The following is a 17070-nucleotide window of genomic DNA, read 5'->3' on the forward strand; positions in this document are numbered from 1 at the left end:
TTTTGAAATGTACTGATCTCTGATACAATAATTGAGACAGTATACCGTGATATGTAATAATCATTTTGAACTCCAAACAACTGCTTCAAAGTCAAAATGAGGTCTCTCATATTTCCAAATCATTGGAATAGGAAACATTCTGTACTTTAATAGACTGATAAATGAGAATGTCTTGATTATATTTGTCCCTTAAACAATGTTTATCTTTAAAAATTAAGGTTGAAACCATGATATATTGCACTGTACCACAGACAGAACACATAAAAGAGCACTGATTTTATTTTATTGACAAGGGGAGAGGAAAAAAATTGATCACCATTTAATTAACTGAAATCTGTTTAAAATTTTTAAAATGCAGTAAAAAAAATGCACGTGCAGATGTTTTGCAGATAAGCCTGCTGAAGGACAGGACTTAAGCTACAATAAGATCAATCAGGCAGCAAGATTATTAGCAAATAGAGTAGGTAAATTACATTATTAAATATTTCTTACTTTGAAACTTCCAATATAACAAAGGGCAAACATCAATAACACCATTAAATAAAACCACAGCAGGTAATAGTTTCTCCTCTAAACTTCTATACAGTATATAATAACTGTTTTGTGTTTTAGTTATTTCCTCTGATAAAGTTGACTTCAGTGAAGTCTCAGCAAGGCCACTTTTGAATGAAAGCCTAACATTAGACAAGCAGCTGTTCCAATACCCTATTATAATGAAGACATGGAGGGTATTGTTATACAACTGAAATGTTGAAAATCAGATTTATTTTCATCTCATTTTGTTTAAGGCCAATTTTAGCTAGCATGTGAAAAATTTTGAGAAAAAAAAATACTAGCAAAGCTAGCTGCTTCTTGATAATTGCTTCTTGGTAGCCATTGAGGAAAATGTCTCTTGCTTTCTGTAATTGGTTCTGATTTTTGCAGTTTTTCTTCATGTTTGTTTTAGAAAAAAGAGCAGTCACAGTGCTTTTCTATAATTTTGTATGCATTTCTGTGTGAATGTTTGTATATGTGTATGAGAGTTCTGTTTTGCCTTTAGAGGTTCATTTTTGGCTTAAGTTTCATGTTTAAATCTTTTCCCTCTTGATCATTAGAGGCAAGAATTCACTTTAAATAGTGGTATATATACATTTTAAAAAGTAGGAACATGATGAAGTATCTAACAACTTTTTGCTATCCAATATCCAATTGACTTTGCTACAATTCAAAATTGTAAAAAATAGTGGAATGAAAAGATACAAATATTACCCCTGACAATGTATTTGTCAAGTGTTTTCACTAAGACCCCATGTACCACATATTTTTTTAAAAATGATATTTATATCCATTTACATGAGACACATATTAAAAGAAATTCACCATAAATACATGTAATTCTAATATATTACAATAAAACAGATGGAACATGTTTCAAAATGAAGGTCCTCTTTTGATAAAAGCATTATTTCTGCACATTGGCCAAATTTGTCAGGATGTGTACTTTTAAAAATTAGTAATTATTAATTAAAATACATCAGATGTGCAATCTGGACAATATTGTTGCTACACACTATTCAATCATTTCAGTGGAGATTGTGACCAACTTTCGTGTCAACTCCACAGAAAGGATTAAAAAATTGTGCGACAGTAGTATTTGGTAGGTTGCACATTACAACTAAATATGTAAAAAGATCACCACACATTTTAGTTTGATAAACATTTATATTTTCTTCCCTATTACCCTGTACTTGGAATAAAAAGCTTCTTAAGATGGTGGTAGTGCACTTCAGGTAAAATAGAAGAGGTGGCATCTAGAAGTAAGAAAAAATAGTTCATTCAATAACAACCTTTATGCTGCTATAGATTCATTTACAGTAATAATCTCTGAATAGCAATTGTAAAATAAAGCTTAATTGAGGCAGGAAAGAGGAAAGGCAATGTGAAGGTGGGATCAGTAAAAATATATGGTGGAAGATTCACTGGTTGCATTTAAGTTCATCTCTAAGAACAGCTAAAATAGCTTTAAGAAATCTTGTAATTTTCTATTTAAATGTTTGTTTCAAAAACTAATGTCAGAATAACATGAAATAGAGATGTTTATACTGTACACTAAGAATGCAGATACAGGACGGTAACTGCAGAAAAAATCTCAGTAAAACCAAGAGAGTTTATTTATTAAAACAGTCGTATAGGATTAAAGTTCCTGTGTATCTTATTTTTCTTTTAAACACCACTACCTTATTTTGAAAAAAAATAAATTGATATAATTTATATAATTTATATAAATTTATTTTAATGAATAGCATGTTTTAATAAAAATACTGAAGTTGCTATTCTCTAATGGGAAGGCTGTAATGTTTAAGATGTATTTTAGAAAATATATACATTTTGAAAGATGATGTTTTCATGATTATAGGATTTGTCTAGTTACTGCTGGACAAAGTATAATCATTGTTCTAATGAACACAGTTGCCACTGCATTGAACTGTAAGTGACATCACTGTTTGAACAGTAGTAATTGTAAATTACGTGGATAAACTTTTTATTTTTGCTTACATTTTCAGAAGTGATTATTTTTATAAAAAATCTGTGATTTATATTTTCTCCCTTGGCTGTCATATGTTCAACATATCCTGTTTTAAAAACAGATTAAATAATCAGAGGATCAATGTCTACTATCATTACATTATTGTTTTTTAAACTTATGTTAAAGGCAGATACACTTAGCAATCATGATATCTTAATGGCTCAGATTTCCAAATATTACTTAACTTCAAGAGAAAGGATAATGATTTCAGCCAGCTTTAAATTAATTAAATTAAATTAAATAAATTACATATGAGAGCAGTGTATTTAAATAAATGTAATCAAAGGTAATTTGTTTTATTTGAAAAAAAAACTATTTTTTATAGCAGATCAAATTCTTTAAACACCAACCCCATGCCATATTGTTTACTGTGAACAGCATCTGGGTGTGGGGGGTCAATATCAGGCAGGAACAGAGCAGACTTCAGCAAGTGAGCAATTAGTATAGAGGAAGATACAATTGGTATTTGTTAGATTTTTTAGATTATAAATATTATACCCACTCATAGAAAGAATGTGGGGTGAGAGGTAAGAAAAATAATTTATGATTTTCAGAAGACTGTTTTAGATAGGCCAGAGACATTCCTGGAAGAACACAGCCACACACTTAGGAGATAATTTTAAGAACATAAAATATTATTGGATTTTGCTTTTTTTCCAGCTTTCAAGGAGCCTAGTGGGCCTACACACTATACATTAAATTTTGTAATAGAAGAAATGATTGCCATTCAATTACATATTTACTAGAGAAGCATCATCATCAAATGTCTTCAATGTTACGATCAAGAGTTTGTGTAGTTCTTAGTGCTCTCTGAGCTTTGTTGTTTGCTTGAAAATGTTTCATTACTCAGTTAGGTAACATTATCAGTATGAGTATGGGGATCTCCTCTCTGTGTGTGAGTGTGTTTGTGTGTGTTTGGGCGAGGGTATAGTTTCCTCTATTGGAACAATAGTTTGTTTTCCCAATTTGACCATCAAATAACAGTGGTACATCAAAAAAAAAAAAAAACCAAATTAGAATTGTCTGTTACTTTCTGAAGAAATACAAAGAGGATTTATTATTGGGTCAGAAATGTAGCTCTTAGAACATGACTGAAACTGGTCCTCCTCCCCCCTCTTCCATTCAATCATGTTCCATTGTTTGTGGCTCTAGAACATGGCTGAAACTGCCCTAAAATGTGGCAAATTTTGTATATCATTCTAACTATTTGCAGTAATCCTTTGGAAGTTAGCGTGAACAAACAAGTACAACAAAAACTAGTATCTAAGTTATATCTTAAGGAAATTAAGGCTGTAGAGCCCATCTAGGATATGAGATATCAAAAAAATTCTTGGCATAGAGGGATAGTTTATCATATGTATCTTGTCCATCTCAACTAGAAATGTTACAGCCCAGGTCATTGCAAGCATTGCTGAAATGCACAAGCCTCCAGCAGAAGCCCAAAGCATCTTTTCCATAAAGAATGCAGCCTTTCATGTATTTTTGAATGAATACTCACTTCAGTTCGGAGCTCTTTTTCATGCTAGATATGTCAACAGGAATATGTGCGAACTGTAGAACTGTCTAACCTCTGCAACCGAGCTGAAGCAACTGCAAATAAAAACCCAATAATATTAAGAAACTTGAAAGAAGGTGAAAAATATCATTACTAGAGCTTTTCTAATATAATAAGTAGCTGTGAGCTATTTTATTTTACCTTTAAGCTTATTTAGTTCCAATTTCTTAGTTTCTTCTTTTACTGCTTTGCCTAGAATGATGTTATTTCATCATAAATATTAACAAACATAAGCATTTTCCTCCATGATATATAAAATCAAGATCAGACAATATATTTCATATCACTCTTTGAATGGAAGGCAGGTAGAGTATATTTGTTCTGCTTCGGATATTTATCTGTAGGCTAAATGTGCAAATAAAGTTTATGTTCATATGTCCAAATTGTATCGTCCATATATAAATTAACTCTGAACCTGAATATGTAATCAGAATTAATGACCTGCAGCCATCCAGTGGAGCTGGAGACAGGGAAAAATGTCCATCTGTGTTGGGTGGGGTCACTTGGGATTTCCAATAATGCATTAATCCAATAATGAAACAAATCCAGCATTGGATAATTTGCTTTGAGAAATAGCAATTAAATAATTAATAATATTTAATCAGCTACTGAAACACTTAATTTTTGGTCAAGTGTCTTGAAAGGGAGACCTATATTGTTTTCTCGTATTCACAAATATCTTGCATGCTTTCTTCATAATGGACATTGCCAGGGCTTTTTTTGTCATGGAATGCCCAGAACGGAGTTCCGGCACCTTTTTTGGATGGAACCTTGTAGGATAGGCAAGGCGGGTTGTATGACGTGTGTGAGTTCCGGCACCTTTTTTTTTTTTTTTTTTTTTACAAAAAAAGCACTGGACATTGCTAATAATCAAACACTTTACAAATGTTAATAGTTTAAAATATTATTTGAAAAGTTTACTCCAATCTCATTGCCTTTTTCCTGCCTCTAGAAGATATATTTCTTTTATTCTCTATTAGCTGTGAAATAGATGTAACTGATTTGAATATTTTACATTAAGTGTAACTAACAGCCATGCAAAGTTGGAACATTCATTTTGAAAATAGGTGTTAACTGGCTTACCATCAGTTGCCATTTTTCGTGACTGTCCTGATGTTGTAGTTAACCTAAATCCAGCTGGCAGTGTTTCTGAAGAGCCAGGCATCATGCTGATTCCATGAACTTCACGTGGAGGAAATTGTCTTCGCCAGGAAGAGCCACGCCTAAAATTCTTGTCATCGCTCTGCAATATACAGTATTGAATTTTGGTAAACCTAAAATCTTTGGAGTAGCTGTCATTCCTAGTTTATGAAATGTTATATTCAGGAAAATAGATTACTGCCAATAGGTTTTTACTGCCAAAAAAGGTTTTTGCAAAAATGTATACTATGGAAAACTTTATCTGGTTCTAAGGTGGCCCATGTTGGCCTTTGCATCCTTTTTGAAAACAGGTTAACAATACATCCACCCATTATATCTGTAATGATATAGCCAGAGTACACTGATAATTACAAAAGCTTCAGAATATAACAAAAGGAATGACAAAAAATGTTCAATGATTAAATGGTTTTCATTTGATTTAGCAGTTGTGACTAGGAGGGTCTTTGCACAGCTTTGTGCACCATACTAGATTAAGAGGCTCTGCTTATAGTCACCCATGCCCTAGTCATCTCCAGATGTGTGAGTCCCTTCTCTTGAGGCTGGATTCAAGGGTTCAGTCAGGCTTGTTGTTGACATACCTGCCTCCCAGCTATGTGACAACAGCCCTGCCTGAGCTGCTGGAGGGGGTAGCCGGGTTGGTGGTGGAATTCCCCAGGCTTATGGTGCTGGGGGATTTCAATTTGCCGTCACTCGGCGAATCCTCTGGTATGGCTCAGGAGTTCATGGCTTCCATGACAACCATGGACCAGACCCAGATAATTCAGGATCCGACCCATAGGGGAGGACACACGCTCGACTTGGTATTCCTCTCGGGGCAGTGGAGACGTGATTTCGATTTAAGGGGTATAGTCACTTCTCCCTTGTCATGGTCGGATCACTTCCTGTTGAGGTTAGATTTCTTGGTCCTACTCCCCCACCGCAGGGAGGCAGAACCGATTAAGTGGTTCCGCCCCAGGCATTTAATGGACCCAGAGGGTTCCAAATAGTGCTTGGGGGTTTTCCTGATTCCCTCCTCCACGAACCGGCTGAGTCCTTGGTTGCTGCTTGGAATAAGGCGGCATCAGGGGTGTTAGACTGGATCGCGCCTTTGCGACCTCTCCGTGATTGTGGATCCCGGAGGGCACCTTGGTTTACCGAGGAGCTACGGGAGATGAAGCGTCAGAAGAGACGTCTAGAGCGACGCTGGAGGGATAGTAACTCCGAATCCAACCGGACACTTCTAAGAGCCTATATTAGGACTTATTTAGTGGCGATACGAGCGGCAAAATGTTCGCCGTGACCCGTTCCCTACTTAATGTTTGGGAAGCAGGGGAGCTCTTACAGGGTAGAGTGGAGGAATTTGTGCAATTCCTATCAGACAAAATCGCTCGGATTCAGACAGACCTAGACTCCTATTGGGCAGGGCCTTCTGAGATGACTGGGGCAGGTCTTAGCTCAGTTTTATGGGATGAATTTGAGTCTGTGACCGCTGAGAATGTTGACAGAGCAGTGGGAGCAATGAGCGCCTCCACTTGTTTATTGGACCCGTGTCCTTCCTGGTTGGTCTCGGCTGCCAAGGAGGTGACACGAGGCTGGCTCCAGGTGTTGATCAACGCTTCCTTGAGGGAGGGGTCTTTCCCGCAATCCTTGAAGGAGGCAGTTGTGAGGCCCCTGCTCAAGAAGCCTACCCTGGACCCGGCTGATTTAAATAACTTCCGTTCAGGCTCCAATCTCCCCTTTGTGGGGAAGGTTGTAGAGAGAGTGGTGGCACTCCAGCTCCGACAGTCTCTGGATGAAGCGGATTATCTAGACCCTTTTCAATCTGGCTTCAGGCCCAGCTTCAGCACAGAAACCGCTTTGGTCGCGCTGATGGATGATCTCTGGCGGGCCCGAGACAGGGGTTATTCCTCTGTCTTGGTGCTACTCGACCTCTCAGCAGCTTTTGATACCATCGATCATGGTATCCTTTTGCGACGACTCGAAGGGGTGGGAGTGGGAGGCACTGTTTTATGGTGGTTCTCCTACTACCTCTCTGGCTGGTCGCAATCGGTATTGGTGGGAGGGCAGAGATCAACCCCGAGGCCCCTTGAATGCGGCGTGCCACAGGGGTCGGTCCTCTCTCCCCTCCTATTTAACATCTATATGAAGCCGCTGGGTGAGATCATCAGACAGCACGGGGTGAGGTTTCATCAGTATGCTGATGATACCCAGTTATATATCTCCTCCCCGAGCTCTCTCAGTGAAGCGGCCAATGTGATGGGCCGTTGCCTCGAAGCCGTGAGGGTCTGGATGGGGGTTAACAGACTCAGGCTCAATCCTGACAAGACCAAGTGGCTTTGGATGTTGCCTCCCAAGGATCATGTTGACTGTCCAGTGTTGACTCTTGCGGGGGAAAATATACCCCCTTCGGAGCGGGTTCGCAACTTGGGTGTCCTCCTTGATCCACAGCTGAATTTGGAACATCAACTGACGGCTGTGGCGGGGAGGACCTTTGCACAAGTTCGCCTGTTGCACCAGTTGCGACCCTACCTGGACCGGGAGGCTCTCCTTACAGTCACTCATGCCCTTGTCACCTCACGTCTGGACTATTGCAACGCGCTCTACATGGGGCTACCCTTGAAAAGTATTCGGAGACTACAGTTGGTCCAGAATGCAGCCGCGCAAGTGATAGTGGGTGCTCCTCGATACACCCATGTTACACCTATCCTCCGTGAGCTGCACTGGTTGCCTATTGGTCTCCAGGGTCCAATTCAAGGTGTTGGTCATTACCTTTAAAGCCCTATATGGCTCAGGGCCAGGCTATTTGCGAGACCGCCTACTACCTCATAGTTCCCTACGTCCGGTTAGATCCCACAGGCTGGGCCTCCTTCAGGCCCCGTCGGCCAAGCAGTGCCATTTGGCGGGGCCGCGGAGGAGGGCCTTCTTTGTGATGGCGCCCACGCTTTGGAACCAGCTCCCCCTGGAGATTAGGACCGCTCCCACCCTGTTGGTCTTCTGTAAGCTACTTAAGACCTGGCTTTTCCGGCAGGCCGGGGTTTATAAAACCTGACCCCTGGATGACTGTCTTTGTACTGTTTGTTTGTTATGTTTTATGTGTTTTTTTATTGTTAGCTGCCCAGAGTCCTTCGGGAGTGGGGCGGCTTATAAATTTTAAAAATAAAATAAAATAAAATAAAATAATAGACTGAAATACTGCAATGCACTGCATATGGAACTGCCCAACTAATGCAAATGCAGTGGTGCAGACAAGTTACATGTGCTCCCAAAACAGCACATCATACTTCTGTTTCATGAGCTGCATTGACTGCCAGTTTGCTTCTGGATTTAATTCAAGGTGCTGGTTTTAACTACTGTTGTAGGTTCATAATGAAAATTATGTGGCTAAAAGAAACTGATAGTATATCCTATTGCTAATTGCAGCTTTATGCATTAACATGCATATTGGCAATTAGGGCTATTTCTGCAAAAATATCATGTATTAAATATCATAAGGCTTTGTCTTGCCAAAGAACTACAGGAATTTTGCATGGATGATCTTTTTACCTGTTTTCTCATTGGATACATAACTTATTCTGAATTAATTTGACTACATCCTTTTTTTCTAATAAAGTCAGCATAGCCATAATTCCTTCCTTTCACTATTTTCTCATCTATGTATAATTATATTTGCAATGATAATAATGCTCAACAATCTATTTTAAGGTATTTATTTCCTTTTCATATATTTTATAGAAAGAACAAATATCTATTGTTCTCTGTTGTTCATAATTCATTATATAAAAATAAGACTACTTACTTCATCAAGGCGTCTATCTGTTCCTAGTGCCAATAAATTGTTGTATTCCCTCTCGAGAATCTGCCGTGCCTATGGTTAACAAATCACCCAATAGAATAATGTAAAAAATACTTCAAATCCTATGGAAATTGAATGGATTTTAAATAGTTAATTTATGTACCTGGGTATTCTGTGTTGGAATCTGCAACAATAAGGCTAAACTGCTATAATCAAAGTTATCATCTAAGGCTATGAGTGACCCATGCACACCACTTTCTAACACATTGTTTGCATAATCTCGTAATCCAATTGCTTGTATCCAGCGTATAACTCTGTCATTGCTCCACGCCAACACATCTGTAAAAAAAGGCAAAAAAGTGAATTTTGCTAATAACTAAATTTTAAAAACATAATAAAAGATCTGAACTAAACCTAACATAGCTATTTAAATTATACTGTATTCCAATGATATTGCTATACCTGTTCTAAAATGTAAAGCAATTTTTCCATGAAATGGATACATGGAATTTTTATAGACAAATTCATATGATGTAACAAGAAACATTTATGTTGATATTCTCTAGTAATGTAATTGAAAAATACTTTAATTACAAATCTAATTAATTATGAAGCTAGATGCTATTTTTAATGTTTTCCTCTTTATATTGTCACACATGAAGGGTCACAAGGATGAGCTTACACTGATAATGCACACAGACATGAAAAGCCTATTCAATGTTAATGTATCTCTAGATTAATAATGTTAGCTGTTTAATGTAATGCCATCTATTAATAGTTTTCCATTACAGATTGATATCTATTAAGCTAATAGATGGATACTATTTCTTGCAAACAAACCTGTTACTATATACTTATTGCTTTAGTTATTGTTTTGAGACGATGGTTTGAATTTATCTGCACATCAATGTACTTTTATGAGACTGTTTCTATTTAGAATATTTTATAGGATGAGCATTGAGAAAAACCTATTTTATGTTAGTAAAGCGTTACCTTTTATTTCATGCTGACTTGCTTCCCTTCTCCTTTCTAATTCTTTTCTATCATAATTCAGTTTCTTTAAACACATGATTCCATATTGCAGACTTGTTCTGATATTAAAAAAAATTAACATAACATAAGGCAATTGGAAAGTCTTATTATTGAACATTCTTATTCAGTTTCATAAATACTGGAACTATTTTGTGGCAAATAATTTGGAGTGAGGAGAAAGCAGAAATCAAAATAATATGTTGACTATTAGGGTGCTTGATTATGTTTCTATTCTCTCATATAAAAATGTTAACATTCATTTAGGAGTTGTACAGACCTCTATCAGTGAAGATTACGCACGTCTGTTATTAAAAATGTTATAACTTACCGATGAAAACTATCCACCATTTTTAAATGTACACGGAGATCTTTTTTTGTTAGATGATCTAACATCCTTGCATCCACCAAACATTCCATGAAGTAACTTCGGTACTGTGGTAACCCTAGACTGGGAAGCCATTCATTACCAATCCATTCATGGTTCATATCACCATAAGCCAGGGTCTATGGGGGAAAAATAGGGAAACATGTTTACCTTATTACCACACCAAACACACACACACACACACACACACACACACACACACACACACACACACACTAAGGTGCTTCAGTGCTTGGATGAGAAATGTTTTCAAAGAAAAAAACCCTAGATTTGGAATGTCTATGGAAATTTTCAATCAATTCCTGAATGACTAAGTAGCTTACAATTTAAAAACAAGAATAGCAAAGCAAGAATCTACCATATCTTACAAGACTTCACAGCTAATCTACCCCAAAATTCAGGAGAATAAATTTTAAAATTCCTAGCCAATTTAGAAGGCATTAGGTTAAAGAAGAGCATTATAGGTGGACAACTGTAATTACATGGCATTCCTACTCAAATATGTCACCAGGTAACAGCATTTAATCAACTTTGGCAGATCTGAGAAACAAAGTGGGGTTGGCCCTAGTAAATACCTGGATGGGGGGTTGGCTAGGAATTGAAAAATCATAAGCATTTTGGAACAAGCAAAGGCAACCTACTTCTGCAATACCACAAAGAATACCGTATGGATGCCATGCAACAAAGGGAATAGAAGGAAACAAACAGAAAACCTTTCCACAAAAAGTGATTCTGGATATGGAAAGAAAAAAGATAGTTCACATCATCTAGTTAGGGACATGTATTTCTGCCAAAATGAAGTGTTCATGCAAGCAATATAGAGAAAAGATTTATTAGCTGTATTCATGTATAATGTAATGCTAAAAGCAAACTTAAAAGAGTGCATTTTTGTGATGGTTGGTTTATTTCATAGTTATGGAATCATTGGTGAAATAACTAGCATAATTAGCACAAGCATTACTTAGCATAATTATGTTGCAAGGTATTGTTAAGGCACTTATGCAAAAAATTGCATAAATGGAAACCAAGGTATTGAATGTGCACTCATGTGAAAAAGAGATTTTCACTTGGGTAAAAATTTTGTGCTAGCTTTGGGATTATAGCACACAATTCAATGACTTGTACCTCAAACCAATAAAATTATCTTCGTAGGTATTAAAATATTTACAATAATAAAAATACAAAAACAATTTTGTCAAGCTGCAACAGAATACTGATTGAGTTGACCTTGTAGCTGGTGTAATATATAAACTTTCCATTTTCCAATTTATAGACATATAGATCCTTTCAGTATATGGCCATTTAGAAAAACAAAAGAAAGGAATTTTGCAGTAGAACTGTGCCAATCCATCAGCTAATTTCTCATTGTCAGCTACCAAACTTTTCTGCTTAAGACTAGAATAAAGTGAAAAGCACCACATTGGTGAACTCCCCCATCTTGACTATTGCTTGTCTACAGTTTAAGCAATGTGCTCTCATCTATACAAGGGCTGATCACTCCTACTCCCAGAAAATGAACTACTGTTTGCCATGTTGAAAAAAAAAAAAACATGAAAAGGAAAAGGGTTTTACCTGAGCCCAGCTGCCTTCCTCACTGTCCTTCTGCAAGTTGAAGAGAGCCATTAGCAATGACAGTTAATAACAAAAAACATAGAATATTTAGAGCAATATAATAAATGCTTATAATCCCAGATTCTTTCCTAGATTGTCATAAAATTTGGTCAGTAGGAGAGGAAAAGAGACAGTAAATAAGCCTCTTGCCAGCCCAAATTTTCAGGATGCTCCAGGCAGAAGAATTACTAGTTGGTGAGTCAGATGACAATTATGGGCACCGACATTAAAGCTTCTGCACCATGCATCTTCCTCTGGGAGGTACTGGTCAAGAGCTTTGACTAGCCAGGAATGGAGAGCAGTGACACTACTGGCTTTTGAACTGTCTGTAAGCTTTTGTAAAGCTTGAACAGGATAGGTGGCCTCAATACATATGCATTGTGGACAATCCCATGGCAATCATCTAAATCTGTCAGCTGGGCCAGCAAGCTACTGACTGCCCTCCCCCAAGATGTCCTGGCCAGACCTCTTCCCTGGTTGCCAAAGGAATGGGTTTGGGAAGTGCAGTGTCAGAGCAACTTGTTATGACTGCTTTCTAACCCTGGAGCTTTCTGAACAAGGTGGGATTTGCACATGAACAAATATGCACTAAACAACTGAGCACTGAGTTGATTTCTCAATTTTAATGCATTTGTATTTATTTTGATACAAATTATTTAAGAAGTTTATAATTGTCTACAACGCATTTCAGACATTTTCACAAAACAGCCTATACATATGAAGCTTATTGTGTAAAACAAAGAAGATCGTTTGTAAAATTATTATATTTAGTCCTCCTAAAAATTTCCTACAATGACACTGCAATAACAATGACAGGCAATATTAGAACTAACCGTTTTGGTTGGAGCTGCAAGGTTTTCCATTTCTTCATGGGTTACCCAGACGTTGCCTGAGGGCTATTGTCCATGCCCACAGGATCAGGCAAAATCCATATTAGGTAAGCAGTGTTAAAGAAGAAAGGCAGCAACACTGTAAGTTAACCGCATACAGCATCAAAATGAGCACAACCACATCCTTGTCTCAGATGAGGTGCAGCTAGAAAGCAACGTTAAATAGCTGCTTTCCCCCTGCAATTTGAAAAAAATCCCTCAGTTGAATTATTCTGATATGGAAGGGTGCATCTGCATTCTATTAAACAAATGTGAACAAATAATCCCTACACACTTCTATTACTGTCTTCATAAGTATTATTAATTTAAAGCAGCTTTCTTTATCTGATTTCCTCCAGATGCACTGGAACTGTAATGTCTGTAATTTCTATTGAGCATAGCTAATACACCGAAATGTTAGATTTTGCAATCTCAACAAATCTGGATCTTATCACCTTGGAGAATACTGTTTTTATATGGAAATAGTAACATTTCACTGAATCTAAGGATATCATACATATTTAAAAGTACAGAAATTGCCCTAGAAATGTGTAGTCCTGCATATCAGAAAATCATCTGTGAAGTTGATCCAAGAGATACTGAACTTTCAACTGTTGCTACACATGACCTGAAAAGTAATATAATGAAAGAAATGAGGATTTAAGAAAATAATACTTTAATCCCAATTGGGCATCATATTGTTTTTAATAAATAAATATATTTGAAGTGATATTAGCCATAATTTTGGAGTATAAAAACCTTGGTGAACCATCTGAAGGATTACAGTTCAATCAGTAACTCTGTATTCTAGATAAAGTACAAAGAAATCTTATTAAAGATAAAATAAGATAAAATAAAATAAATTTATTTCTTAATAAGAAATAAATAAGGAACATCTGACCTGAAGTCCTAACCTGGTCTATCAAGCTGGTCTATTTGGCTTCTGCATTTTAAAGTGACCCCTTACTAATTCCCAAATATCCCATATGATTTTCAGTTTGATGGTTGTAATCCACAAAAGTAAACAGTAATCAATAGGTCTGGGAGCTTTCCCAAATTTTCCCAGACAAAGAAAGGAATTGAGGAGCTCCAGGAAGTTGAGCTACCATGGGTTTCCACGTATCAGAAAAGCATACAGCAGCTATCTTAGTCCTTGAGGGAAATGCAGAGAAGTGATGGCTCCCTGCTTCAGGGGTGCATTCTCTACATGAAAGGAAAAGACAGCCTTCTGCTAACACCATAGAAAAACAGATAACATCAAGATGACTTTTTTGACATAGGCTGATTTTTAGTCCATTGAGTCCATTTACTCTAATGTTGTCTGGTTTGTCATCTGAATCTAACTTCTGGACTAGAACTCTTTCACCCTTCTACAAGAGAAGACAGGACCTGCTGAGAAAGGATATATTTATCAATGCCTATCATATAGAATGGCTAAACAGGGTTTTTTTCTTCAGAAGTTACTGAATATTTACCGGTTGCCGAAGAACACAAGTATCCTCTTCATTTCTTGGTTGCCCAGAGGCACCTACTAGGACATATACTGGCCTTTTAACAGATCCAGCAGAGTTCCTTTTTATGCTAGGCGACTCACCGTTCTAGAAGTTGGAGGGGCTGATGGGCTTGTGAGTGACACCATCTCTTGAATTGCCAGACGGAGCTTCAGGCGATGGAGAGGATTGCTGATTCCAATTTCTCTCTGAATTTCAGTATCTGACAGTGCAGACATGATGGCACCACTTTTCACATTTGCACGGCAAGCAGCAACATACCATGCAGGCATTCCCAGCCACAGCTGTTGGGGAAGGAGAATCAGTAGTTAAGAACAATACGGTTTTTCTTGTTACCAAAAGCTCAAGGCTGAATTAAATTGGGAACTTGCACTGAAATAACATAATAATGATTGGGTAAGCAAATTCAGGCTTAGGTATTGGGGTTTAAAAGGCAGTACACCATTCTGACATTAGATTTCTTATAATGTTTTTTTTTTCAAAAACTATGAAACCACCAGATCTTTTTCCCAAAACATGAATATAATGGTGTCATCTCATAATCCATTGTAATACTTTATCAGAAAAGCTATTTTTTCTAAAACAAACAATAATCTAAATACAATAGTCTAAAAAAATAATCCTGACAGGAATTATAAATGGATATAAACTAATGCAAAGAAGGTAAAAATTTTAAAAACCTGCCTTTCATGTTGAAAGCATCATGAAAAATGCTTGCCTTCTGACTAACTTAATGTGCTTTAATTGATAATTATTCTGATTAAACAGCAAAATTATAATTATCTGGGGATCTAGTAATTGGTCACCGAAGCAAAGCTCAAGACCAAGATTATTACTAGAGTTAAAGTTAACATAACATTCAAACATAACACACACAACATTTATGGCTACAAATGTTTTCTTGTATTAATTTATTTCTGGATTGCGGCTTTTAAATTTATTTTATAATGATACTGTTATGTCCTGTGCCTGTGACTGACAGAGCAGGTGCAGGAAGCTGCAGAGAGACCCGGGCAGACTACGTGGCCTGTCTGGGCCAGACAGGCTGTCTCCAGCCTACTGCGCTTGCGCAGAACGGAAAAATACATTGCATTTATTGGCTGACGTATTCCCTGCAAAAGGGTATAAAAGGGATCAGCGCCATTTTGTGTTGTTCTGTTGGAGCTTTTAATAAAGAAGCATCTGTTGTACGACTGCCTCATTTCAATGCCTTACCAACACACAGAACAGAACATTGGCAATGAAGGTGGGATCGTGCTGCAAGGAAAAAACAAAAGAATACTAGGCTGACTCATCACGGGAGGCCGAAGTGCTTGGAAGTTTAGCGTTCCAACTTGTGCGACTCTGCCTGCCAGTATGAAGACACTGGAGGAGAGCTCGTCAAGATTCATCCTGGAACCCCTTCACAAGCCTGAGCAGCATGAGGCGTTGGAAGAGGCCACCAAGAAGAAACTATGGCTAAGATTGGGCGTCTGTCTGAATTTGATACATCGCACCCTGAACGTTGGAGCTCCTACGTTGCCAGGGTGGAGAACTACTTTAAGGTAAACCAAGTTTGGGAGGATGGGCTCAAAGCCGCAACGTTACTTTGTGTCTGTGGGGAAGAGACTTTTGACATTGTTGAAAACTTGGTTGCCCCAGCACCTTTGGAATCCATCGCTTATGTAGAGCTGAAGAAAATGTTAAAGGAACATTTTGAACCAAAACTATCGGTGATTGCATGGTGGGACCAACACGAGTCCCGGAGAGTCTGCTGCGAACTTTATTGCTGCTCTACGTTAAGCTGCAAGGCCCTATGAGTTCAAAGACTTGGAAGAACGGCTACGAGATCGGCTAGTTTGTGGGCTGAGGAGCTGAGAACTGTAGCAAAAGATTTTCGCAAAAGAAGACGTTTCCTTCCAAGATGCGTTAAGGGAGATCGTGGCCGACGAAGCAGCAGGAGGAGCTGTTAAGGCCTTGCGGCTTTCCAAGAATCCTACGTGTTTGGGCTCAGTCCATCAAGAGGTTGCTTGAGAGGTATCTGAACTGGATTCCAAAAATGAGATCGATCGTTTGCATCAGCCGGCAGAGAGAAGGCCCCAAGTGCAAGCTGACAAAGGGTCTGACAAAGCACTTCCATTCCCTCGGTGTTTCAGATGTGGAGGCTGCCACAAGCGCTCCGACTGCCGTTTTCGCTCTGCTACTTGCTGGGCGTGTGGCCAGCAAGGCCACAGAGCCACCATCTGTTTGGGTTGCCAGAAAGACCATCCATCGGAAGAATTGCCTTGGAAAGGTATCAGGGTCCCCAGCTAGAATAGAGTGGTTTTTTTTAAAAAAAATATATTTTATTGGTTTTATAGTTTTGACAAAAAGTGTTTGAGACACACTGTGGTGTTTGGGTAAACAAAGATTCCCAACATAAAATCACAGAATAACAGCTCAACTTAATACATTCGCTATCATCTCTCTATTTCCCTCAAGTAACATAATAAATTTAATATATTTCATTTCTATCCTAAATTTCAATTACTACTAAACCTGTTTATTAAAACTTTATCAATTTCAATTACCATAATCAAATAATGTTTTACATCAACATATTACCCCTTCAAATATCTCTTGCAAATAA

The 17070-nt window shown here is 37.7% G+C and overlaps 1 protein-coding gene across 13 annotated transcripts in view; it reads right to left on the minus strand.

Moving 5' to 3' along the window:
• Window positions 1–267: 267 nt before the first annotated feature.
• Window positions 268–17070, minus strand: part of PPFIA2 (PTPRF interacting protein alpha 2) — a 253973-nt gene continuing 237170 nt past the window's right edge. For 11 of the 13 annotated variants that reach the window (XM_039362959.1, XM_039362956.1, XM_039362951.1 and 8 more), the window contains 10 exons: window positions 14546–14746; window positions 12916–12978; window positions 12044–12073; window positions 10415–10590; window positions 10048–10145; window positions 9218–9393; window positions 9058–9126; window positions 5205–5364; window positions 4065–4156; window positions 268–1790 (listed from right to left, as the gene is read on the minus strand). In XM_039362959.1, coding sequence (XP_039218893.1) covers window positions 4098–4156; window positions 5205–5364; window positions 9058–9126; window positions 9218–9393; window positions 10048–10145; window positions 10415–10590; window positions 12044–12073; window positions 12916–12978; window positions 14546–14746 — 1032 coding nt within the window. In that variant the 3' untranslated portion in view covers window positions 268–1790; window positions 4065–4097. The other 2 variants (XR_005559073.1, XM_039362958.1) reach the window with 2 other exon arrangements.

This window comes from Crotalus tigris, unplaced genomic scaffold, assembly GCF_016545835.1.
Source record: "Crotalus tigris isolate CLP2741 ecotype Arizona unplaced genomic scaffold, ASM1654583v1 scf7180000019496.3020429, whole genome shotgun sequence".
Taxonomy (NCBI): Eukaryota; Metazoa; Chordata; class Lepidosauria; order Squamata; family Viperidae; genus Crotalus; species Crotalus tigris.